General features: G+C 38.6%; 2 protein-coding genes and 1 long non-coding RNA gene across 4 annotated transcripts in view; 2 read left to right on the top strand and 1 right to left on the bottom strand.

Annotated features, from left to right (window-relative positions):
* Positions 1 to 2,788: 2,788 nt before the first annotated feature.
* LOC149270209 (uncharacterized) lies at positions 2,789 to 5,506 on the top strand. Its single transcript, XR_016271190.1, has 3 exons — positions 2,789 to 3,873; positions 4,021 to 4,222; positions 4,603 to 5,506. It is a non-coding gene; the product is annotated as an uncharacterized LOC149270209 (long non-coding RNA).
* A 6,231-nt stretch (positions 5,507 to 11,737) lies between these two features.
* mAChR-B (muscarinic acetylcholine receptor) overlaps positions 11,738 to 27,043 on the top strand; it is a 47,351-nt gene continuing 32,045 nt past the window's right edge. For both annotated transcript variants that reach the window (XM_089463973.1, XM_089463978.1), the window contains exon 1: positions 11,738 to 12,019. The gene's annotated coding sequence lies outside the window, so the exon portion shown is untranslated. The remainder of the gene's footprint in view (positions 12,020 to 27,043) is intronic.
* LOC149270210 (uncharacterized) lies at positions 19,880 to 26,934 on the bottom strand. Its single transcript, XM_089463967.1, has one exon. It carries the CDS (start codon positions 25,859 to 25,861, stop codon positions 20,399 to 20,401), a length of 5,463 nt encoding a protein of 1,820 aa, XP_089320093.1. The 5' UTR covers positions 25,862 to 26,934; the 3' UTR covers positions 19,880 to 20,398.

Consider the following 27,043-nt stretch of genomic DNA (forward strand, 5'->3'; position numbering starts at 1 on the left):
AAATGCTTAAAAGCAAACTGAGCCTGGGTGTTTGTGCTTGTGAGTGTGTGTGTGTGCAAGCATATAGGAAAAACCTCCGTTTATATTTGCACATGCCCAAGTTCTGGCTCGCACATTGCACTTGACAACAGTCGACGCAAAGCAACAACAAGCCGAAGTTTGTTGAACTGTTTCCTTTTTTTTTTTTTTTGTATATTTTTTAGCCGCATTCTGTGTGGCTTGCCACAAAAATTGATTTTAAACGTCACGTTGCCAAAAGCCGTGTCAATGGGGCTTACCGAACCGCAGCTTAAACACAAAAGGCAGCTGCAAAAAAGCGGGAAAAAGCCTGGCACGAGCGAGATTAAGGCAGATATAGGACTAGGCCTTTCAACCACACATGGGACATCAAATGGCAACTCATTATGCGGCTTTGCGGGGCTAAAAACAAAGAGAGGATGCCACATAGCAAGCGCGCTAGCACACAGCAAATCAAAGCGAATGTCCATCACCATTATGAGACTTTCAACAGCAGACTGGCAACATGCTTGCAAAAACACGCATACACTGGCACACACACACACACATACCTACACAGGGCAAAGTGTCAACGGTTGTCGCTTTGTTTGCCAGCTGCGGCTTTGGCCTGGACAGCGAATGGCTTTGAGCATTCAAACGAAACTCATTATATGGCATATAAGTACTTGTACGGCCATGCGCTTTCCCTTTTTCTTTTTCCAATCGAAAGCGCCTCTGAGATTTCCTTTTGAATACCCTGTGGATGGCAAACTCAAGTAAAGGAGTTTTGATTGGGCAGTTCATGCTTCTGCTTGGAGAGAGCAAAGAAAAAGAGAAAAGAACTAATGACAGGACCAGGTATATATACGCCAGTATATCTGTCATATATGGTGGAGTTCGGCTATAACGACTCCGCTTATAGCGTCAGTATGGTAATTGCGAGGAAAAATCTGGTCCCCAGACAAAGTTATTTGAGCAAACTTATATGGTTAAGGCGTCTTCCAGAAATATCGACGGTCCTTTAAGCCTATATATATAGGTATAGAGTATTGCTTTTACACTCAAATATATTTATATAAAAATTTTATAAAAATCGGATATTTAAAAATAAATAAAAATAAATACATAAATAAATAAAAATGTTTAAAAAAATAGCTAAGTTATAGGATATTTACAAAAAAAAAAAAAAAAAAAAAAAAAAAAAACGTAAATAAATAAATAAAAATTTTTAAAACGTTCAATGAAAATTAAGAAAAATAAAAGAAAATCTATGCATAAAAAATTTAAAATAAAAGTTATAACTAAAACTTTAGTTGATTCTTAAAGCATTATAGAAACTCTCGACATTCACCTTTTTTAACTGCCTTAAAATATATATTTAAGTTTAAGTTTCTATACCTGAATTCGCACAACAGAATATGCTTGCGTCCAGCACTTTCGGCTTTATACCGGCAGCAATTATAATATAAATTTTGCATGCGCTTACATTTACTTTTATCAGACTTCTGGCTTTGATGTTCAATAAAAAGGCCAAGAGCTGGGCAAAGTATTATTAAATAAGTGCATTAAAACATGACCCAAAGGTAAATGGAAGTTAAATTTATTTGCTGTTTTCGGCTCAAACTTTTAATGCAATTTAATTTGGCCAGCTTGAAGAGTTTTTAATTGGATTCGGGCCACTTAAAATGCATGTACTACAGAAATTTGCATATGTATAGCAAGGGGAGCTTATACACAGCGCCCATTTCGGCGCCACATTCAATTTAATGAGCCATTAAGCAGTTGCGCCTTGACTTGGTCACTTTGGCTTGTTGAGCTTTTGCTTTTTTCGCCTTTTGTTTATTTTTTGTTAACTTGTTGTGTTAATTGAATTGGCCCGCAATGATAATGTGAAGCGTGTAGTAACAGCCTTTTGTTGGGCCATGGACCAGCCATTGAGTGTACGTGTGTATGTGTGTGTGTGTGTGTGTGTGTGTGGGTGTACTTCAAGTGCTCGGGCCAAAAGTGCTTGTTACGCATACGCCCCGTGTGCCAAAGAAAAATTTATGCATGCGGCATACAAAAAGCCGCTTTGAAGAGCTTTCGTGATTTTGGTTTTGTGTCACGCACGCACGCATAAACACATACAAAAGCCACGCCCTTTTTTGTGTGTGTGCGTGTGTATTTTGGCCAATGTTTGCTGCAGCGCCAACAGCGCTAACAACTTTTTGCGCTTGTCGTAAACATTTCATTCAGTTTGCCAGTTGGCAACGAGAGTTTGAGCAAAAGTAGTTTGACCTTTGGGAATTCGCTTGGGTTGCCATCGAAACAAACAGACAACATGCTAAACATTTTATATCTATTTTCGCTACTCTTTTCTATTTTTAGTTTTCCATTATGATTTGATTGTGCTGCCGTTTCAGTTGCAGGTTGTCAGGTTTGATTTGCAGTGCTGCACAATTCACTAAAAAACTTTTGCGGAGCGCATCAAAAATGTTGCACAAATCAGAGCCAAGGTGCCAGGGGGCAGATAGCCAGAGGCTGACAGATTGTCATCTAAAAACTAGCTTGAAGCAAGAGGTAAAAAGGTTGGGATTTCAGACTGAAACAAATTAATTTTTAATTTATGTACATTTTTTATATGTACAATTAACTGTTTAATAAAATATACAAAATTCTAATCTAGTTGTATCATCCAAATATATTTCAAACTGAGTAAATCGATAATCAATCAAACTGTCTGTCAAAGTTATTAAACTGCATCAATATTTACTAAGCGCTTAAAATTACCTTTTCCCATTGCATAGTTCCGCACTAGTAGATTAAAGATTTCATTGCTTATCAACTGAAGTTGAACATTTAGTTAACTTCAATAAACCGAAAATCAATCTATGCGCTTGTCAAACTTCTTGTCAGTATTGGACTCATTCAATATTTGCTAAGAATTAACAAGCAAGCTCTCGCATTTCAAAACCTAAGACTAGTTCATTCAAGATTTCATTGCTTGTCAACTTCAAGCTGAAAATTTATTTCATCTTCAATAAATCGAAAATCAATCAAAGTGTTTGTCAAAGTTCTTGTCATTGAACTCAATCAATATTTGCTAAGAGCTAAGAAGTAAGTTCTTCCACCGCACAGCCTAATGCAAGTAGATAAAAGTTTTAATTGCTTGCCGGCTTTCAGTAGCTTGTCAATTGTTGCCCATAGTCAGTCTGTGATGTTTCGCTTTTGAAAAAGTCGCTTTGTCTGCTTTTCTTCTTTATTAACCTGCGAGTGCTGTGCAACACTTTTGTGCTTCATAAATATCTGAGCATAATTGTGCTTGAGGCAACTCAATGCCACAGAGCATAACAAACCATAACGCAACAAAGCAACTGCTAAACAACCAAAGGCTTCAGCACCAGCAACCGCAATAATATTCCCAACCACAACAACAACAACAACTATAACAACAGCGAACCTCAATATGGTATAAAAGGATTTTCTTGTCAAAGCCTATGCCAAAAGCAAGTCAAAGCTCGGCGACAATACAGAGACACATATACACTTAAATATACGAGCGCACACACACGCATACCGATATACACCGATATACATATATACGTGCTGAAGACGTCGACTGACTGGCGCATTGAGCATACGCAGCGTGTGCCCAAATTTATTTGCTGGCTTTAATAAAATTATTTTGTGCAGTTTTGTAAGAAAAAAAAAAAAAAAAAAACAAAAAACGTTTCAAGTTAAAACTGCACATGCTAACACACGTAATATAATTTTCATGATAATCGCATTTGGCAAGAGTTATGCAACAAGTGAGAGCCATAAGACACCAAAAAGGAAAATGGATCGATATTTGGGTGGATCTTGAAACTTAAAGACTTTGAATGGAAAGTGAATGAGGTAATAACGAATAAATTTTATGAAAACATATAGTTTGAGCATATAGCATAATGCAGTCATAGACTCATCATTGTAGTTGAATAATTAAACATATTATAATTAACTTGAATAAGCTGTTTATACAACAAGGCTCTGCATTTGTTCCAGCTCTCAGCTCAACAGGCAACTGACCTGCATTGACAATCGGATGTTGCCTGGACGTCGGCAAAATTTACAGCTGCAAACTGTCACAAGTTGTCAGAGTAGCAAACAGTACGCAACAAGCATGTGGCAAGGACACACACACACACAACTACACACATGTAGCATGTTTATAAGCCGTTCGGCTCAGTTGCTGCCAGCATAAACCGTAAGTAACCAGACACCTGCATGCGTCACGTTCTCTCCCACTTCCTTCTCTCATTCCCTCCCCCTCACTGCCTTTCGGAGTCCCTCGCTCTTGCTGTCTCTGTCTTTTCCACTCTGTGCTGTTAGCTGTAATCCGTTAGCTGCATTTATCAAAGCAACGTTACGCCACGCAATTAATGGAAAATGTGGCAAAAGCAGCAGTGGCATCTGGGCTTCCGCTTGTATGCATCTGCGGTCGCCTGTCAACTCTAATTACCCGTTTAACTAGTTCAATTTGCACTTGGGCGAGAGAGACGGAGAAAGAGCATGAGAGAGAGAGAGAGAGAGGGGCGATCTCGGCTGTCTAAAATCAATTTGTAATTTGCAAACTGAAATTTTCAGGTGCCGCCATCCATGGCATATGCCACATTTTGGTGCAACTTGTTTTCACTTCCACAGTTTTCAAATAGACTGACATTAGCTGGCGTGAGCTGCCTAAAACGGGAGAAAATTAACAGAGTATTTCAATAATATTCTCTTAGAGATGAATTTTAGACTTGTCTTCTGACAAGTAATACATAGATGCTTATGGATAATAGAGGCTTATTATTACACTCGCCTGTCAGCAGGTTGCAAGCGCAAGTATGACCAACAAACTTAAAAGTGAATTCAATATTTCGTACATATTTGATACAATGTTTACGTAACACAAATCTAGGGAATAGCATCAGCCTTTCATATAAGCAAAATTATCAAATAGGCCAAACGGGTCCCATACAAGTTAAAAGTTTAACACATAATTAAGAAACAATTGGCAATTACAAACTATATTCTAAACAGACTTGCCAGATGACTTACCCGCAGGTAAAAAGAAAAATACACAAAAGCCCATTTCATTTTTATTTCAATATTGAAATTAGTTAGAAATTAAGTCAAATCAAGAATATCTAGACTTTTTGTAAATCATAATTTTGAAAAAAAAAAATAAATAAATTATAAATAAAATAAAAAACACGGCAAGAACTTAGCTAACAAGAATTATAATCATCTCAGCTGAAAATTTTTAGAAAACCTCTGTTAAACAAATAAACGCGTATCAAAGGCCTAAGAAATGTTCCAGAGAAAAAAAAAACACACACACACACAAAAAATAAATAAATACAAAATAATAATATTTTCATTTATACATTATTCACTATATTTCATATTATTAATAATATAATAAAATATGTAACTTGAGTGCAGTTTGACAGGTTACATCACGCGTTCATCTCTGCCACAAACAGATGGCAATAAATTGCAGATTTGCGGCACGACTGAATGGCGCTCATCAAGGCAAGGGGAACCAGTTGCTTCTCATTACGTGTTTAACAGCTCATTATTGGCTGAGCTAGCACGTTTCGATCTGGATATGGAAATCGATGTATTGTCGGGCAGCTGCTGGCCATTTATTTGCAGTGGCGCCAGCTGTTGGAATACTTTTAGAGCGAGAGCGTTGTCATTAATCACACACACGCACACACACATACAAGCACACACGCACACGCACAGCTTCAAGTGTCAGTCATTGTTGTTGCTGGAAGATAACTGTCATAAACTTTAATTATATTTTCATCATGAGAATGGCGACAACGGCTGTACGCTGTTGATGCGGATGTTGCATGCCGCGCAAACGCTTCTTCCGCTGCTTTTCCTTTCCAGTTGACTACGACATAGAGACAGACAGTCAGCACGTGCCACAGGCGCTGCTCGCAAACTTTTGAAAATAAAAATTGGTATAAAATAGAATGGAATTTACAAAAAAAAAAAAATACCGGAATAGAGTATGGTCCAATTTCTTTTGCTGCTTCAGCATTCAGTTTGGCCAGCTGAATTATTATATCGGCGCACTGCACTGACAGCCCAACCAACTAGTTGCACGCCAATAAAATTGGCATTCAATTTCAATTGTTGCCGCCATTGGCGTGTAAATGACAGTTCCAGTTATCCCTTACTGGGTTTTCTGTCTCTTTTTGTTTGCCTTTGATTTTCTTTTACTTCATTTTAAATTAAAAATCGAAAAAAAAGCATTTAATCCAGCACAGTCAGTGCCAAAGTCAATTAAGGCAAACAAATATATATACATATATAGGAAAAGGGTTGAGAAAAATGTTCTAGGCATGTTCTAGCTTTTGTATACCCTATAGAGTGGCCAAAGTAGCCAGCAACTTGTTATTGTTCGATGTACATGAAAAGTTTCGTGAAAGAAAAATAAAAGAAAAATTCCATGATTTAAGGCAAACGAAGCTAGAATGTCAGTCGGATACCACTGACTGTATAATACTCGTTCAGGATCCTAACAAAAATGAAAATACTTTTTATCGATGTCAAGATACAGACTGTAATTTTGTAATATTATTATTCAATGCTTATATATGTATGTATGTATATGTATATGTACAAATGTAACATCTATAAATGTAACAGACCATGTGAAAAGATAATTAATTTAAATCATCAGTCTTTGGAGGGAAGATCAGTTTTGATTAAACTGTCATCAAGAAAAAAATATTATTATAAAAAAAATATTATTATATAATAATATTCCCCGTTTTGGTCTTGGTTCATACATAAATCTTCTTCTGCTATTTAATAATAACTCTATCTTTAAATCATGAGTTTTTGGCTATAAAATTGTTGAAGGGAGACTTTTTTTTATCTGTTATATACCCAAAAGACGTAAATATTTCTACTTTATTTTGTTTATCTCAGATCTATACGAATACATAGATTTTCAGGTCACTAGGACCTTCAATAAATACTATTCCTATGTCAAACGTAATATAGTTTTCCACGTTTTATGCTAGATCTAGTGTGGGTATAGGAAAATATGTCATTTAGACATACACTCGGATATAAGACGAAACCATTTAGTTTCGAGCCGCATGTCCGTCCACTTTTTTCACTAGACTATCTATCCGTTTGTTAGGACAGACGGAAGTACACTCGCACGGATATCTTCAGGCGTATACATTATACATTTCTCATTCGATCGTTTGTCCTGAAAAACCTAGACAGCACGTCGTATTGAACCAATATACTCTTTTCAAATCATTGACAAGTTTAAAAACAAATAAACCCTAGCTGCAAACACTCTCTGTTGCGCATACCCTTTGTATGCCAACTTTGTTGTTTTAAATAATAGGGTATGAAAGCCAATTGAATGTGTATAAAGGAGTCACATTTGGCCACTTTATGCAATTTTTATACTTCCATTATTTTTTATTTAAATATGAGTGTATACTGAATGACACACACACAGACACACATTTATTTATTTACCCATAAGCCATGGGCTGGCATTGATTGCCATTTAAGTGAGTTAATAAAGTTATTGATGGAATATGTTGGCCCGATATGCGTGTAACGAGCCTAACGACATTTTAACTGAAATTCAATTGAAATGTGAAACAAAAGCGCTGCCTTCCAGCTTATATAATTGCCTCATTAGCATTAACAAGTGCTCAGGCAGCCGGGTCGTATGAAGTACATATCAAAATTCAAAGAACCAAAGGCAAGGAAGCTAACAATGTGGCCATTTCAATATCAATGCAGCGCAAGAGGTACGTGGATTAAGGCTTATGGCTCAAGTGTCAAATAAACAAAATCCAATTAACAATCAAGTGCGACAAATAATGGACAAGATTGGGGTCAGAGAGCGAATTTGTTGATTGACTTTTGAAACTCATTTACAACATTCTATTGGCGTTCAATGCGTTGCCAACACGCACACATACACACTCAGACAGCATCCAGCTGGCACAGCAACAGGCGACATGGCCGAAGGATGTTGCACAGAGCTTGAAGTCAATATGTGCTTGCGTGTGTGTGTGTATGCCGTGCATGTGTGTGCGCGTAGCTAAAGCGCAGGTTAATTGCTTTGGAAATTACACACACAGCGCAACATATGGCAATCGACTGGTTGGCTGGCTTGGTTGGCCTGGTTGCCCTGGCTGGTTGGCCTGGCTGGTTGGCCTGGCTGGTTGGCTTGACTGGTTGGCTTGACTGGTTGGCTGCCATACACAACGCTAATCGATTTATATGGCAATTTCGAGTGCGTTTGATGGAGGATGGCGTTGAGGGAGCCCAGCCAGCCAAGGATGAGTTGGATGTGTTGACTAGCTGCAGTTAGGTTAACGCGTTTAGCTAGTTAAGATGCTTCAGCTGTAACCTGCTTATGATTTAATTAACTGTTTGCCGATCGTTGCAAATTAAAATGCATTTCTATAGAATAACTTGCAACGTATTAACAATTAATTCATGGAACTAATTATCATTAATTTAATCGTTAAAGATATTAACAAGCCAGAGTAGGAGTGAAAATTTCTATGATTCATTAGACATAATCAAGTCAAATATTATCACTAAGCAGATATAGAGGCTTAAATAGTGAGGTCCCTATAGGAAAATTTTGTGAATATATTAATACGCGATAAATATCGATTTATAAAACGATGCTTAGTTCTGTCATAAGCAAACAAAAATATATACATTCTCCGGAAAAAATATTAATATTTAGTAATTATTGGACACCAAAAATTTAATAATCAGCTCAATATTTTTAAATTTTAATTTGAAACGAATACTAAAAGTAATGCATATTGTTATTAATTTATATGGTTTATATCAAAGACTGAAATAAATTGAAATTGAAATTGAAAAATAGTTAATTTATATGTCACTCAATATTTACTTAGCTTCCACGTCTTTGATCAAACATTTAGTACTCAGTTTACCGCAGCATTACCGCACCTGTGTAACAATTATCTTTACAAACTTGGAAGCTTTCTTCACGGTCAATTAAAGTGCATTTCACAAATGAATAGCTTCGACCAGCGCTGAAAGTAAAGGAATATTTTTATATATAAAAGTGGCACATTTTTTTCACAAATTTTCTACTATTAAAATGACAAGTCGTAAAAAACAGGCACATTTTCCTACTAACTGTGACGGCTGTTAGGCAATATTTGTGGGGATCATTCGGCTCAAATGATAACTGTCAGCCGCTAAAAATGACAATAGGTTTAGTGCTGTGTTGGCGATGTTTGTTGATGCGTCGTTAAACTTTTCAGCCGCGCGCCTAGCACAACGCATAAAGCCCAATGGGGCACATATCGATGCCTGGTGGTGTGGCGGTGTGGGCTACACTCACATGCATACGTATGTATATGTATGTATATGCAAAGGCAGACACCAGGGCAACGCAATGGCTGAAATTGAATTATAGGTCCCATACACACAAACACACGCAATCACATGCAAACGCACGCACACGCACACACACACACACACACATTCACACTTACACAATGGTGTAGCTGAAGCCTGACATATCGAGCTAGACGTAATGAAATATCTGACTCTCTGACTGCATAACGCCTGTGACGCCGACGTTGGCGTCGTAACGGTAACTGAAATAGAAAATGGCGCAGGGCGTAGGGGCAGGCAACATGGATGCTATGCAAACAGCAGCAGCAGCAGCAGCAGCAACAACAGCAGCAACAACAGCCAAGCCACATTGTTAGACTCTTTCATTTCTAGCTTCGCATTTATGTATCTGCCGCCGCAGCCGTAGCCGCAGCCGTAGCCGTAGCCGTTGCTGTTACTGTAAAATATGGCTACGGCCTCAGAAAAATAACAGCAAATAAAATCAACAAAGGGAAACAGAGCCATGGCTGGCGTCTAACGAACATTGAATGCCCTTGCAGGCAAGACAAAAATGTTAGAAATTGATATATAAGAGTAGCATAGATAAATGTTTGAATATTAAATATTCTTGCTTATTTTAATCACGATTAATTAGTATTACGATTAATAAACAGGCCTCAGTCTACTAATTTCTACTCCACTTTTCAAAACAATTATGAAAATATATTTTAATATTTAATATATCAAATTCTTTAGAGTCAGAGAGACCATGGAGCATGAGCCATGAGGCTCAATCATTTTGAGAAGTCATTTAAAAATATGAATTTCAATTAATAAATTCAATCTGAGAGTAAGCAAAATTGTAATTAAACTGCTTATATTCAAATTTGAAAATAAAAGGCAAACCCTGGCATAAAGGTAAGCTCGCTCTTATGAATGTAGAAAGCCTGTCTGCCTTGCAAAGAAGCTGTTTTATTCACTCCACTTGTTACACATTTCGTTACGAATTTAGAATGCTCTCGCATTGAGCTGCTGGGAAAGTTTAGGGCTGGCAACGACACTGCAGGAGGCAACAACCTCGGCAGGAATCTGACTTGGCCTGATGCTGGCCTACTGCGGATACCGGCAGCAGCTCCGGTATCCTCAACCTCATTCTCCCACTCATCATCAGCAACAGCCTAAGCATTGGCATTGGTATCGGCAACAGCAACAGCAACAGCAGCGGCAACGGCAACGACAGTGGCATCGGCGACATCGGCTTCGTTTTATTCCATTGTTTCATTTCATTTTATTGTCATATGTCATACAATGGCGTTACATTTACATTTCCCATTAAACTTTTCGCTATCAGTTGCTGGTGTTCTTGTTGTTGAGTAATAAATTTAAATGCTTTGTAAGCCCATTTTCATGAATAATATTCACACATACATCCACACATCTGGCCCTGCGTGCAATAGGCATATAAATATTTCCCAAATAAGTGCTTCTGGCAAATGTTATTTTATTTCGATCAATGTGAATAGTCAACGTATCAATAAAATGAAACTTTGAGTACTTTTTTATAGGATATTTGGAATACTTTCAAAGATACTACAATTATCTATGCACTTGAACTAGTTATTTTTATATAAGATGTGTTTTGAAATATAGTCGTATACTAAAATCGAATGCTTAAAGCCAAATCCTAGCCAGATTTAAGTATGTGACACACACACACACACACACATACCTGCATACATATAGGTAAATAAGTTTTTGCATTTGTGAGAGGCCCGCAAAAGTATGCAGCAAAAACAGCCAAAATCACTCAAAACAATTTCGAAACGAAAAAAATGAAAGAAAGAAGAAGCAAATGAAATTGCAAACAGTAAACGGAATATTGATTCAAGCTTGCACACAAGCATTCCTCACTTACACACACACACACACACACACACACACACACACACACACACACACACACACACACACACGCACACATACCAGGTTGTCAGGTCGCTCTTCGCAGATGCAACAATTTGTCATTGAAATGCAAGCGCATGAAAAACTAAAAACCAACCGAAAAAAAAGCAAATATAAAACGAAAAAGTAAAAGAAAAAAAAAAAGCTAAACAGCTGCCGACACCGACACCAAGAACGAGCCGAGCCACGATGTTGATGTCTTTGTTGTTACTGTTGTTGCTGCTGCTGCTGCTGCTGCATAGCTGTTGCTGTGGCCACGAAGAACACGCGACCGAAGAAGGACACGAACGAAGGCCGAACTCTATATCGTTTACGATAAACGCACGACCAACAGTTGCTCGCTGTAGCTGTAGCTGGCTAATGGCTGATAGCTGGCGTTTGTTTGGCGGGCCAGGCCAGGGCACAGTCCACATTCGTCCGTTGGGCTGCACAGACGCGTTGCACGGCTAAGTCGACAGGTGTTTAAAGTGTCGTGTAACGGTTAACTGCGATTTGAACCAATCAAATAGACACAGTGTGACAAGTGCGACAGCTAAAAGATTTGAAGTGCAGTCAGCCGCTCGAACGTTTCTCAATTGGCAACTGACGGAGTTGGCCCACCTTATTGTTGTTGATGGCCGTAGCGCCTGCGTCAACGGCAACTGTTGCTGCAGTTGCTCAATTTATGCATGTAAGTGCCAGCACCCACACGAGCACATACAAGCCCATACACAGTCACTGGTCTATAAATATATGTATATAAATATAAATAAATAACAAGAGACGGTCAAAACAAAGCTGAGATTGCCTCATCAATCCTGGCATGAAATTAGATCAATCAAACAGGATGTTCTAGGATATGTGTAGTGTTATCGATTTGGAGCACACACTCAACACACTCACACACGTACACAGACACACACGTACACAGATACTCATTAGACCCTCAGCTAGACAGGTGCCAGGTTAAGGTACATCTGCCTAGAAAAGTTTTCTAAAAATATGTGAGCACACGGCAAATAGCGAACAGCTAACAGCGAACAGCCTCCTATATCGCTGACTGTTTGATTAAAGCCTCTGCCTGCCATGTACGTGCGAAGTAAATTGCGGCAATCTAAAATTGAATTTTTAACTAACGGCTTATAAATAAATTAGATGCATGCTAAGCCAAAACGATTCACGAATAGATTGACCCGAATACCACAAACTCTCTTTGCCACTCACCTCTCGGCTGCACATCTACGATAAGCCTGTATTTATAAGCACTCCACACGTTGTTAATTTTTATTCCAATAAAAATTTAAATAGCGGTTTCAATTCATTTAAGAATTCATGAGAAAACAATAATATTGGAAGATAAATATAGAGCTTTTCTATACCTTCCACATATGAAAAAAGAATTTTCAAAAACTTTTGGACATTTTAAAAGGAATTTCAAATTGTTTGAAAAAATAAGGAAGATTGTTCTAAAAGTAAATTTCTCCAAAGCTATTAAAACAAAAACTATATTTAATAAATAAAAGTAAATCAAAATCAAATAAATGAAAGTCACAGTTTTTAGTTTTTTATATAAAAATAATATATTATTTGTAAAATATTTCGTTTATTGTTTTAAGAAATTTGATTTTTTACAAATGAATAATACATGTTGCAATATAAAATTTTATAAAAGTAAATAAATTTTATTTTACACAAGATTTCTAGATTCTGAAATTCTTAACTCTAGTTTTTTAGAATATACTTCCATAGGAATATAATGTTCATAATTTATATTATTATACATCTTTCAATCATTACCTTATGGGCATGTATGATAAATGATTCAAATTTGCAGTATATAAACTTAGTTAACATGGATGCTACTTAACTATCTAAGTTCAAAATCGAACTTTTAAGCACAGTTTTAAACAATCCTCTTTATTGAACTAACGACAGTAGCCCATAATTCTCTCAATATTAACTTGTTCTAGCCACTCTTTTAAGCTCGCTTTAATCATTTCTGTAGCTGGGAAAATGCATTTAACATGTGCACATGTCTGTGGGCCAAGTTGTACAATATGTTGGCCAACTGGCCGGGGGCCAAAGTTTTTTAAAGTGCTGACCGCACTGAGCTTCACCTGCGTACCAACTGAAAAGCAATAAGAGCAGAGCTCCTCTTCCGCCCACTAGTGCCAACGGAACCAAACTAAGCCCCCACACCCCAACCCCCGACTCAATCTCATTCGCTTTGTCAGTTAAGCTGTCTTTGAGGGGCCTGTCAACAGAGCTGGGCATCGGCCGGCTGGGGTGGGTTGGCCTGTGTCCTGCTGCGGGCCTCGCATGTTTCCGTCTGGCTAAATCGCCAACTATAGTGTATCCATATCCATTGAACTGAATGTCACTCAGAAAATTCTTGGAAAGCGAATGAAATCGAAATGATTTCCGTGCTAAGAAATGTGCTTGAAGGCATGCCAAAAATCAATGTAAAGCATGCAAACGCTTCCTCTTCCTCGGCTAGCCGTAGGGCAGCATTTAATGCACACCAAATGCCGCCGGTGGGCGTGTCAACGCCCCCCACACTTAAATTACTACTTCACACACTTGTATAACGTGTAATATGAATAGAAGAGAAACAAAAAAACAAAAAATACAAATAAAATGAAACAGCTCGCAACACGAAAAGCGCAAAAAAAGGAAATCCAACTGCGAACAGCTGACTGGGGGAAGGGACGGCAGCGGAGTGGTGCGCAGGGCAGGACGATGTTAGAGGGCGACCAGCTAGTCATCGACATGGCCATAGTCATCATCTTGGGCCGCATTTTCAGCGTTTCGCTTAAGGAAATTTTTGTGCCAGAGCACAGATGAATGCAGTCGACTGCCTAATGCTCGTTCAAGGCTCAAAGGCAGTCAAGCCAAAGGCGAGCTCAAACCATAGAGTACGCTGAGAGTATAAGATTTCAGTAAAAGATTTCAGGCCAGCTTCGCATATACTATATAATATATTTCTTGAAAATAGATGTACATTTCACAAAGCCAATATGGCCACTTTACTTTTTGGGCGAGCAAATGTATAGAACAAGTAGTTTATTTTTGGGGCAGGCGTGGCATGGCGCTTTACAGTCCCCAGCGGCCTGATTAAACTCGTAGGCCCCACAAAAAAAAAAAAAAAAAAGAAACCGAACAAAAATGGCCAGTGAGAGACACTGGAACTGGGACAGGATGCGTTTAGTGCGGCGCGCAAATGATGAAATAAACGAAACTAATCCAAAAAGAAAGCCCAAAACGCGAGCGAAATATGCCAAAATATTTACACTGCCAACCGCAGTAGCCACCACGCCCCCAGCGACGCCCCACTTCACCACTCCCCCCTTAGGCTCCCTTGCGGCCGTGCATATAGAGAATGCGGCTAACCGGCTCGCTGTGATAAACATCTTTGCCAAGTAAGCAACAATTTCTGTGCCCAAAATTGGGGTTTTGGTCTTCTTCATTTTGGTTGTTTTTGTTTTTCGTTTTTTTTTTTTTTATGCTGTTTTTTTTTTTTTGGCTCGATAGGGTAGCTGATTGGATGACGAGGCTTAAGCGCGTGCAGGCAAATATTTTTAATGATTTTTCCGTTCAGGCGTTCAGGCTTCGATCTGAGCGTTTTGTTTTTTACGCCCCAGTTAGTGCAAAACTAATTATATAGAATGCCAGAGCCAGCAACAGCATCAGCACCAGCACCAGCATCAGGGCCAGGGCCAGGGCCAACACCAGCGTAGATATGGTTACCGTAGCTTGGACAAGAATTTCCAATTATACGACAGCACAGAATGAGAGCGAGAAAGGGAGAGTATGATGGGGAAAGAGAGGGAGAGAGCGCGCGAGGGACTTCACACTTCTGGGCGTTCGCCTTCAGTCCACGTCAATCAGCAGTTACATCGCTTGACAACCCATGCGTTATGTGTGAAATTTAATCAAATCACACAACAGCACAATATTTTTAACAAATCAGAAAAAGCTAACAGCTACTCGCCACAAGCTGACATTTCTATACGCTTACATAAGCTATGAATGGAAATGGTATGCAAATAGAAAATAGAAGTATATGGAACATGTAAATATAAATACTTAACAAATTATTAGAATTTTTAATTCTATTGCACGAAAGTTTTGGGGATCATAAAATTTAATACAATTACAACCACTAATGAATTCAATTTCAAATTGATTCAAATAATAAATTTCGAAATTTAAAAAAAAAATAATTTTTTATTATTAAACAAAATATTAAAATTGTTTTAAATGAATTAGGCGGTCAGGAATTTCAGAAATTAATAATGCAATTTCCAAACTATATTCAACAAACTCCAAAATAAATATTTGAAGTAAATTAAGTTTCCAATTTCCAGACTAAATATAATTTGCAAAATTTATTAAAATTTAAGGATATTTCATTAAGCTTTACCCAACCTACTGAATATTTGTATATTAGTTAACAACAATAAGCAGCTATACCCAACAAACAATATTTCAGATTTATGTTACAAATGCTTAAACATTATAGTGAAGATTTCTACTAACAATATACCTATATACCTATTAGTTGGAACTATCAAAAAAGAGAACCTTGGTATTTTTTATGGCATAAAAAATAAAAAATAAGCAAAATAATTAACTCATTTTATGTAACATAATTACTCATTTTATGTAACATTATATTTACAATGTTACATAAAATGAGTTAATTATTTTGCTGATATGAAAAGAGTAATAATTATTTAAATGTGCTTAGAAAAACTATTATAATTTTTCTTTTTCTGTACCATAAATTTCGACTTATATACGGCTTATATAAAATTTCCTGGCTCTTTAATTCATTTGTAGATTATATCGAACCAAATTGAATAATTCACTTTTGCATAAATTTTATCAACTTAAATTAAACCAATAAATAATACTTTTTTATGCATTTTTTATCTGCTAAGCGGCTTAGCATTTAAAAATAAATATACCGTAAATGATTTATGTAATTTTCATAATTATTTGATATCTTTATTTGGGTTTGCCAACCTGCTTGGCGAACGGCTAATGGCTGCAGCAATGTGTAGAGCAAAGCGGGCAACACGTGAGTCCATTTATTCATGTTGCTTTTTTATCATTTCGTTGCTCTTTTTTCTCAGTCTGCGCTGCATGCAAATTTGTATCACGTTCGCGGACATTTTCACTGAATTGTGGCAGGCGAAAAGGCTAGTATGCTGCTCGCAGTTGATTCCGAGTTGTTGTTGTTGCTGCTGCTGCGGCTGCGGCTGCTAATGCAAAATTATGGCTTTCAGCTGGAACACGCTGCTACATTTCCGTTTCCGCTTTTGCCGCTGTAGTTTTAATGCATAGCACGCGTTGCTATATAGATGTGTGTGTTTGTGTTTATGTGTGTGTGTGTGTGTGTGCGTGTGTGTTTAGGTGTGCGTGCGCGCACGTGTGTTTTTGAATGAGTGAGCAACACGTTTCCTTTGACATTGATTCACTCGCGCGTCAGCTGTAAGGATAATGTTTATCCTATCGACTGAAAAATGTTCAAAGTCAGCAAAAAACTTGAAATGGGATTGGCCAGGAAGCAAGCAACGAAGCAAAATAGGAAAAGAACATGCACTTAAAGAAGCTTAAGCTGCGATTATGGCTGGCCAACTATCAGAGTCGGATTTTTCTACTCCCTCTGTTTCAGCTGCACTTTAATTAAAGCTGAAACTGTGGAGGCCCTTACCTGACCAGCCAAACCGCACATCCTTCACTTGGCCAGCCAATTAGGCCAACACAAGTGGGCAGAACGTGTGCTTCGGCCCACTTAACAGCTGCTGCTGGGCTAAGCCTTCGGTCAAGCGTTTCTCTCTCTCTCTCTCTCTCTCTGTCCCTTTCCCTCCCTATATTTTTGCAATCTTTCTGGCCAGGCAATTACAAAATGCTGTCGACTCGTTGCCATGGCTAAGACGTGTGCCTCGTAACTGGCATAACTCACTTATTAGTTAAATACATAAAGGCGCGCCAATTTCAATGCAAATGCACTTTTAATTAAATTTGATAAAAAAAAAAAAAAAAAGGAAAAAGAAATTGCTTAGAGCCCCAACCCTAGCGTGGCTAATAAAATGCAAATAAAATGCGCGCTAATTTAATTTACGCTTAATTGTCAATTAGAGTGCAATAAAAAACACGCCAATTGAGGCAGAGAAGGGGCAGCTGTTCTTATTGCTGGGCTGCTGATGAAGATGAAGCAAGATTTCTTCCTCTCAGAGATTACGAATTTCGAGTCGTATAATTTGCTTATGAAATCCGCACAAAGTTTTGATGCCGAGCAATTTTAATTCACAAATTACAAACTCTAAGTGCAATTACAGACACGAGTGTATGTGTTAAACATGCCGCATGCCGCATGCCGCATGCCACATGCCGCACGCTCACACTCTCCCGCATCGCGCCCATGTGGAAAACAACAACAGAATCCAATTTGGGTGTGGCACACCCACAACAGCACGCCCCAAACAGCATGCAAAGAGCATCTCAACATCAGGCACGGCTCGGACCACAGCATAGGCATGTTCCTTTTCGGTTGCCCAGCCAAGCCGATTATCTTTTCATGCTACATTTGTATCTCGAAAAAAAAAGACGAAAGTCAAATGGCACTAATCCAAATTTCACAAAGGGCGAACAAATTCTAAAATATGAGCCAAACGCATGTGTGTTTGGCAGCGCCTGTATGTGTGTGTGTGTGTGTGTGTGTGCGTATGTATAGGTATGTCGTGTTTTTGTTGTGGGTCTTTCCAAAATATTGCAGCCTAAGCGCAATGGAAATAACTAACAGCAGGATCAGATTTTGTCTCTTGTTTGTCGTTGTGTATGTGTGTGTGTGTTAGTTACAAAAATTAATCTGAGCTGTTACATTTTGGTCCTTTAAATACACTAACAAAGTGTTAGGCAACATTTTGGCTTAGCTTGAGACATAAAATAAAGCCTGAATAACACTGTGCAACATAGACCAATATTTTGATGCCACTCAAGCATGTAAAATAATGCAGATCATGTGAGAATTGGCTTTTCATATTGAGCTTGAACTGATTTTTTTCTGATGTTTGTTGCCAATGTTGCCTCTTCACCCTATGACTTTCAGCCTCAAACAAAGACTTAAAGGGAAAATATTATTTACTTTTTGAGAAGTTATGAAAATGCTAAAGACATAAACTTTTTTCAAAAAAGTCTTTCAGTTTAAGATTCAGACTTTAACATTCGTAAACATTCTATCCTAAGCATGTCATATGACTTGATTGTCAACATCTTTGTTATACCCTGAAATCATGCATGCATAGAAAATATTATTTAAAATCAAAACTTGTACCCCATTCTTTACTATTTTGATATATAAGAAAAATCTCCCTCCGTGCTTCCCGCTTTATTATCTTCAGCAAGCCTGAATGATATATTTACTTAGCTTGTTTAATAATTCATTGAGAAATTATAATTTCTATAAGGTTTGGCGAAAGTTTCAAGTTACAATTAGAGAAGCGCATGCGAAATTCGTTGCTTGTTGCATCGTTTAATGTGTTGTTTATTCAAGCAAGCATCGCCTGTGCCCCCAACGTGCCTGTCGTTTGCGGCCGTTGCCAGCCAGCCGCATACACATATAAAGTTGAGTTTATCTCAAGAATGTAGATTGCCTGTAAAATATTTAATTACAAACTGCGGTGCTGCCGCACAGAGACGCACAGGGAGCCAGGCGAGTGTGGTGTGCCTGGCGAGCCTGGTGAGCCTTGTCAAGCGACAGCAACAGCAACTGGCTAACCAGAAAGGACACAACACGCATACGCCATGTATGTAGATGGCTTAGATGCCTTGTGCTTGTTCACTTGGCAATTTGCAAGTGTTGGCAACTGTGGAGTGTGCTACACACAAGTGACACTTGTATGCATGTGACTGCGCCACTCTCTCTCACTCATTCTCTCTCTCTCTCTCTCTCTCTCCATCTATCTATCTCTTTCTATCCCTCTGTATCTTTGTGTGCTTGTGCAATTTGCTGTTTATTTATTTGCCCTACAGACTTTCGACTAACCTGGCTGTCAGCTTTACAACCAAATAGTTAAGCACTTTTTGCATTTTTAATAAACTGTAGCAGCTCACTTTGCATATGAAATGTGACTGTATGTATAAGTGTGTGTGTAGCAAAAGAATACCGTACAATGTTTTCAGCACATTCATTCATTAGCTGCTCGGCCACGTCGCAGTGCCAAAATGCTAATTATGTTTATTGAGCGCCCAACAGGGCAAACAACTCATAAGATAGCTAAAATATACAGTGAGAGTCACTTGAATAGGTAATTAAGAAACGGAGAAAATTCAAATATATAAAAACTTTAAGGTGAAACTAAGCTTACTAAAAGTAATTTGAAAGCGTAACATGAGAATACTTTTAACACATACTATATATGCATAAGATAAGTATGCCCATATACTGCATATATTACTAAGTATATGAGTATTAGATAAGTATATAATAGTTAGTATATGAGTGGAAGATAAATAGATGAGTATTGTCGATTAAGAATATACCATTTGTTGAGTATCTATTAGACCTTGGTACAAAACCAAGACTAGGTAGTTGTATTTGTGTTTAATTGTAAGCCTCTAGTACAGAACCAGTGACTACGGGCGTCGCAACAAGTACTTGAACCAGTTGGACAACGGAGATGAGTATCAAATAGTGAAAGACGAGACTCGTTGCTCTATTTTCAAGTGCTATTTTCTTACTAATTTATTTTATGAACGTAATGGCCTTATATACTATTTTTAGGTGGTAGGTATCAATACAAGACAGTGATTATGGAATTTTACTTATTTAATAAACCTAAATAAATATATAAAAGGTTTTATTACGGTCAGAAAAGGCTATCTTATAACAGATAACCCAATACTTATACCTAGCGATAATGATGGGTTATTTGCTAATTGTTCTGGTACTGCAGATAACCATTCTACCTACTATCTTAATTTGTTTAGGATGAGTTATGTAGATTGTTGATTGTAGATTGAACACAAAACTCAGACATACTCCCGGCCGTTAAACGATGGTTTAACTATCAGATACGTTGATCCGGAAGGCATCTTGTCCAATTGCTGGGGCCGATATACCGTCTTGTGTCCTGGGTGTTCTGAGCCGTTTCGCCCTTTGGTTAGCCGAGGGATCATTTTGTGATATGTCTTCGAGTGGATGTTTGTGTTGTGGCTCATCGATGGCTAGTAGTGGCGCCAATTTGTGTATAGGTCGTTTGAAGGTGCCATGTGCTGTCTTCACATCGACCACTCGTATATGGTTGTCGGGGCCGGTGTATACTCTTTGTATTCTTCCCATAGGCCATTGTCGACATGGTACATTGTCCTCTTTGATGAGTACCAACATTCCTTCTGATACGTTTGCCGTTGATCTCGTCCATTTTGTACGTTGCTGAAGTTCGTGGAGGTATTCCTGTGACCATCGAGTCCAGAACGTATGCTTCAGATGTTGAATTAACTCTAATCTTTGTCCAAGCGACCTTCCGTCTTCCCTTTCTACGTCATGGGCTTGTGCTGTTAGCGGTTCTCCAATCAGAAAGTGTCCAGGTGTTAGTGCAGCAAGATCATTTGGATCGGTTGACATAGGAGTTATTGGCCGAGAGTTAAGTATTGCCTCTATCTCAATGACAACGGTTTCAAGTTCATCATACGTTAATGAGGCGGTCGATACATTTTTCAATAGTAAGTATTTTGCTGACTTAACTGCTGCTTCCCAGAGCCCGCCAAAGTGTGGTGCTCGAGGAGGAATGAAATGGAATTTTACATTTGTTTTGTGGCATTCAGCTAATATCCTGTCTTTTGCCTTGTCGCTGTAGATTGCGTCTTCTAGCTCTTTCAGTTTGTTGTTGGCGCCCACAAAGTTTGTAGCATTGTCGCAGTGTAGTGTTTGGCAATTTCCACGCCGTCCCATAAATCGTTTTAAGGCCGCAATGAATTTGTCAGTGGTTAAATCACTTACTGTTTCCATATGGATGGCCTTAGTCGCAAAACAACAGAATATCGCGATGTAAGCCTTGTCTGGGCGCTTTCCTCGCACTTTATGATGAATCCAGAATGGGCCACAGTAATCGACCCCAGCATTTTTAAATGGTCTTGCTGGGCTGACGCGTAGTTCCGGTAGATTGCCCATTAATTGTTGAAACATCTTTGGTTTTGCTCGAGTACATCGGACGCAGTTTTGAGTAATGTTCCGTGCTAATGTTTTGCCTTTAAGTATCCAGTAATTTTGCCTTGACCTTGCAAGTAGTGCTTGTGGTCCACAGTGCATGTTGTCTATGTGGAGTTCTCGTAACAGTGATTTGACAATTGGGTCATTGTATGGTAACAATATAGGATGTTTTTCATCAAATGATAGAGCTGATTTTTCGATCCTACCGCCCACTCGTATGATGTTATCCTTGTCTAGAAACGGTGTCATAGATTTGAGGTTGCTTTTGCTGTCTACTACGCCATGTTTTGTGAGGTTCGTCAACTCCTCAGGGAAGTCTACCTGTTGAATCTTACGTAATATAACAATCCTGGCACGTTCCAACTCCTCATGTGTGAGTGTATTACCATTTTTGTTTGGGTGTCGTAGCCGCATTATATATGCTATAATGCGTTGTAGTCTTCGGAAGGAATTATTGTGATTGATGGAATAGATTACATCACATGTTTTTGCGACAGGAGCTGCTACAGCCCTTGGGTTTCCCTTTCGTCCCAATGTGTCGTTAGCGCTGGGAATTTTGACGAACGGCTCTGGCCATTTTGATGGTGATCCATGAAGGAATAATGGCCCGTGTAGCCACAAGGTCGTTGAATCCAGATTCTTCGCTAATGTTCCTCGTGACAGTATATCAGCAGCGTTGTTTTGTGAGGAGACATGACGCCACTGAGTTGCTATAGTCAATTCCTGGATTTTTGCAACTCTATTTGCGACAAATGTTTCCAAACTGGATGATTGTGAATTTATCCATGATAGTACAATTCTTGAGTCTGTCCATAAATATGCTGGATTGCAGCTGCTCGTCATATTAAGGTCCTTTCGTACTCGAGCAGTGAGTTCCGCTCCTAATAGTGCTGCACAGAGTTCCAGACGAGGCAGTGATTGCCTTGATAATGGTGCTACCTTAGATTTCGCACATAACAAGCGTACAGTTATTCCATTGTCTTTGTATGTCGCCCGAATGTACGTTGCAGCTCCATATGCTTTTTCCGAGGCATCAACGAAGGTATGTATTTCCCGTGCTACTGGAATTTTTCCGTCAAACATGTGTCGAGGGATCTTGAGCTTGTTAAGACTTTGTAGATCGTCTCGGTATATTTTCCAATCTTGCTGAAGGCTTGGCGATAACTCCTCGTCCCATCCAATTTTTGATTCCCATAGTTGTTGCATGAATATTTTTGCCCTTACCACAACTGGGGCAAAGATTCCGAGAGGGTCAAATATTTTTGCCAATTCAGAGCATACCGTTCTTTTTGTGATTTTCGTTGCCTTTGCCGCTTCAGCTCGTCCATGCAGGCTGTCAGATTTTGGACTCCATGTAAGGCCCAATGTCTTAATACTGTTGTCTTCCGTATTATCCAATTTCACCATTTGTGTTGTATCTTCCTTAGAAATTCCCGCGAGAATCTGGTCATGGTTAGCACACCATTTTCGAAGCCTTAATCCTGCTGGTAGAAGTATTTTGTTGATTTCATCTCGAAGTCTTATGGCTTCCGTTATTGAGTCTGCTCCCGTTAAGCAGTCATCAACATAAAAGTCATATTCTACTGCCTTTGCTCCGACTGGATATTGATCCTTGCTTGAATTTGCTAAATGCTGCAAACATTTTGTCGCTAAAAATGGGGCTGATGTTGTGCCGTATGTGACAGTTTTTAGTCGGTAGTACTTAAGCTGTTCCTGAGGTGAGTTTCTCCAGACAATCATCTGATGAAACTGATCTGCCGGATTCATCCATATTTGACGATACATCTTTTCAATGTCAGCGGTAAAAACATATTTATGAGTTCTAAAACGCAGTAGAATTGAAAATAATTCACTTTGTACCGTAGGCCCAGCGTACAGTATATCATTTAGGGCCTTGCCTGACGATGATTTAGCAGAAGCGTCAAACACAACTCGTAGTTTTGTGGTACTGCTATCTGGTTTTAACACACAGTGATGCGGAATGAAATAATGTGATTTCGGAACCATCTGCGGTGTTACTTCCTTCATGTGGCCGAGTTTTTCGTAATCCTTCATGAATTCCACGTAGTTGCCTTGTAGGTCTGGATCACGGCATAGTCTCTTTTCCAATGCTAAGAAACGCCTTATAGCTAGCTCCCGAGACTCTCCCAGTTCTGACACATCTTCAGAAAAAGGTAATTTTACTATCAATTTTCCGTCAACTGCCCTTTGTATATTCTCTTTAAAATGTGTTTCACAATGTGACTCTGCTGGTGTCCGATAGGGCTGTGTTGATTCCAGATTATCCAGTTTCCAAAATCGTTCCAATAGAGTAGTTGTGTCATCAGTTGTAGTTGCTACCGAGCATGTGGCGACTGTCGAAGTTGATCTGTTAACTCTTCCAGCTATTATCCAGCCTAGTTTGGAGTTTTGCATCATAGGTAATTTTGGGCTCCTTTTGATTTGCTCCGGTAGTATGAGCTCGAAATAATGTTCGGCTCCGAGTAGTAAGTCAATCTTTCCAGGTTTCGCAAAGGTTGGGTCCGCCAATGGTATGTTGCTTGGTACCCAAGATATGTTGTCTATTTTGTGGGTTGGTTGATCCGCCACAATATGTGGTAATACGAACGCCTCTACCCGTGTCGTGTAACTTCCATTTTGAGATTTTATGAGGACATTGACCCTGGATTTCATTGAACTTGGGTTTCCCCCAATGCCTTCGATTCGCATGGTTGAGTTTTTGACTGCAAGTGATAATGTTTTTACAGCTCTTTCAGAGATCATGTTTATCTGAGAGCCTGAATCCAGGAGTGCTCTGAAACTTCCATATTGGCCGTTGTTTCCATGCACTTCGACTCGAGCAGTGGCGAGTAGCACATAATTATTTATTGTACTATGTGCTGCGGCAGTTATTTTGACGTCATCTTTGTTCTCCAGATGTAGCAACGTATTATGTTTTTTGTTGCACTTCATGCAATTGCGTAGGAAACATGATTTTGCCATATGATTGGGCCGCAGACAGTTTAGGCACAGTTTTTGGTTTAGTGCCCATTTTAGTCGTGCGTCTCCAGATTTTGACGCGAACTTGTCACATCGATAAATTTTATGTTCTGCTGAATCACAGAATTGACAGCCTTTATTCTTTTCTGTTGAGGCAGACGCGCATATCCTTTGCTTTTCTTTAGGGACGTATTGTTTCCCTCCTATCGCTTCCAGTGCCAAGAATCTTTGTTCTAAGAAGGCTAAGAATTCCTTGATGGGTTGTAGCTTTCTTGTGTCTTTAATGGATTGCTCATACAGTACATGAGTAGTCCTGTCCAATTTTCTTGCCAGTAGCACTAGCAAAAGTGGATCCCAATTGTTGACTTCTATGCCGCCGTTTCTCAACGTAGCTAACGTTTCTTGAATAATATCGTGGAAACCTTTTATTGATGATGCATCGTTTGTCACTGATGGTTGATCCAAAAGTTTGTGTAGAGTCGTTGTAGTCAGGACTCGCTTGTTGTCAAAACGCTCCTTCAGCATTGTCCAGGCAGTTTCATAGTTGGACTCTGTTAGATCCAAGTGTCTAACCAGTCTTTCAGCATCTCCAGAGAGGTTTGATTTTAAGTACCACATTTTTTGTACTGTTGGCAATGTTGACTCATGAATCATTTTTGTGAATAGATCATGAAATTGTTGCCATTTTAAATAGCATCCGTCGAATTGTGGTATGGATACCTTTGGTAGCTGTACTTGCGTTTGGGCGGCTGCAGCATTAATTGATGGCTTCACATCAATAGGCGTGGATTGAATTTGGAATATGGCTGCTTCTGCATTCAAATAATTTTCCATGTTGTATCCAAGAGCTATTGGATCTTCGAACAGTCTGAAGATCTCGAAGTGAATATGGTTTATTTTTTCCCAATATTCTGTTACAAGGGGCCTGAATCGGGCCTGTGACTCTTGTGTTATCTGACCAATCAGTCTTTGTAGCGCTGCTAGTAACGCGGTTTGATGCCTTTGGAGAGGTATCAAGTCCGAGCGTGCTGTATCTGGAGGGCTTAGCTCGTTCAGTTTTGTGGAAAATTCCTCCTGATATTTAATTACGATGTCCTTGATCTTTGAGAAGTAACCTTCCCTTACATAAGGATTCTCCACAGGATTTTCCGCCATTAGATTCCTTATTTTCTCATTTCCTTGATCGAAGGCACTCCAAAGCTGATTTAACTGAGCAGCCTTATTATGGAAGTATGTTGCATTTGACCTCCGTTTCTGAGGATCCTTTTTATAGTTCCTAATTAGAGCTTGGATCTCCTCACCAAGCGTGGTTTGGTTATTAATTAAACTCTCCATTTTTAATTGATTTGTTTTATTTTTTATAAATTCGTTTCTTTTTTTTTCTTAATTCTTGTTGTCTGATGTTTGATTAATCAGAATGATGCAGTAGTGCTGATGCCTATGCTGACTTGTCGCCAAGATGACAATCCTGGTGAGTCTGGTTGATTAAGTTGAGGCCGATTCAGCGCTTAGTTTGACCACTTGTTGATCAATTCGAAGATATAGGATTCGCCAAAGGAATCCACTGTATTTTGTTTGGTTATGAAGATGTTGGTCGTTAAGTTGACCACGTCTACCGGTTGATTTAGAAATAGGGTTCGCCAAATGAACGCTTTGATTTCTAAAAATTCGTCTTCCATCACGTCGGGGTCACCAAAATGTTGAGTATCTATTAGACCTTGGTACAAAACCAAGACTAGGTAGTTGTATTTGTGTTTAATTGTAAGCCTCTAGTACAGAACCAGTGACTACGGGCGTCGCAACAAGTACTTGAACCAGTTGGACAACGGAGATGAGTATCAAATAGTGAAAGACGAGACTCGTTGCTCTATTTTCAAGTGCTATTTTCTTACTAATTTATTTTATGAACGTAATGGCCTTATATACTATTTTTAGGTGGTAGGTATCAATACAAGACAGTGATTATGGAATTTTACTTATTTAATAAACCTAAATAAATATATAAAAGGTTTTATTACGGTCAGAAAAGGCTATCTTATAACAGATAACCCAATACTTATACCTAGCGATAATGATGGGTTATTTGCTAATTGTTCTGGTACTGCAGATAACCATTCTACCTACTATCTTAATTTGTTTAGGATGAGTTATGTAGATTGTTGATTGTAGATTGAACACAAAACTCAGACACCATTTATACTACTTAGTATAAGGCTAATACTTATAACACTTTGAGTATAATACTTCATCTTTAAGTCTGTCTTCATATGTTAACATCTTCCTATAAAACGCTTTGCCATAAATTGCCCCAACTAATATTTCCCGGAACAAATCTTAAGTTTCTCCCAAGAATAACTCAAGGTGTCTACGAATATTTCAACTACTAATACTAAAGCAAAGAGACTATTCGAAAATCTGAGAACATATATAAAATTCTTATGAGCATAAACTTACGTTGAGGTAAAAAAAAAAGTTTTTAAAATAAGTTCTGAGAACTATAGTTAAAGTTAAGAAAAA

This window comes from Drosophila arizonae, chromosome 2 (genome assembly GCF_054131065.1).
Source record: "Drosophila arizonae isolate 15081-1271.41 chromosome 2, UAZ_ARI_1.0, whole genome shotgun sequence".
In the NCBI taxonomy this organism is placed as follows: Eukaryota; Metazoa; Arthropoda; class Insecta; order Diptera; family Drosophilidae; genus Drosophila; species Drosophila arizonae.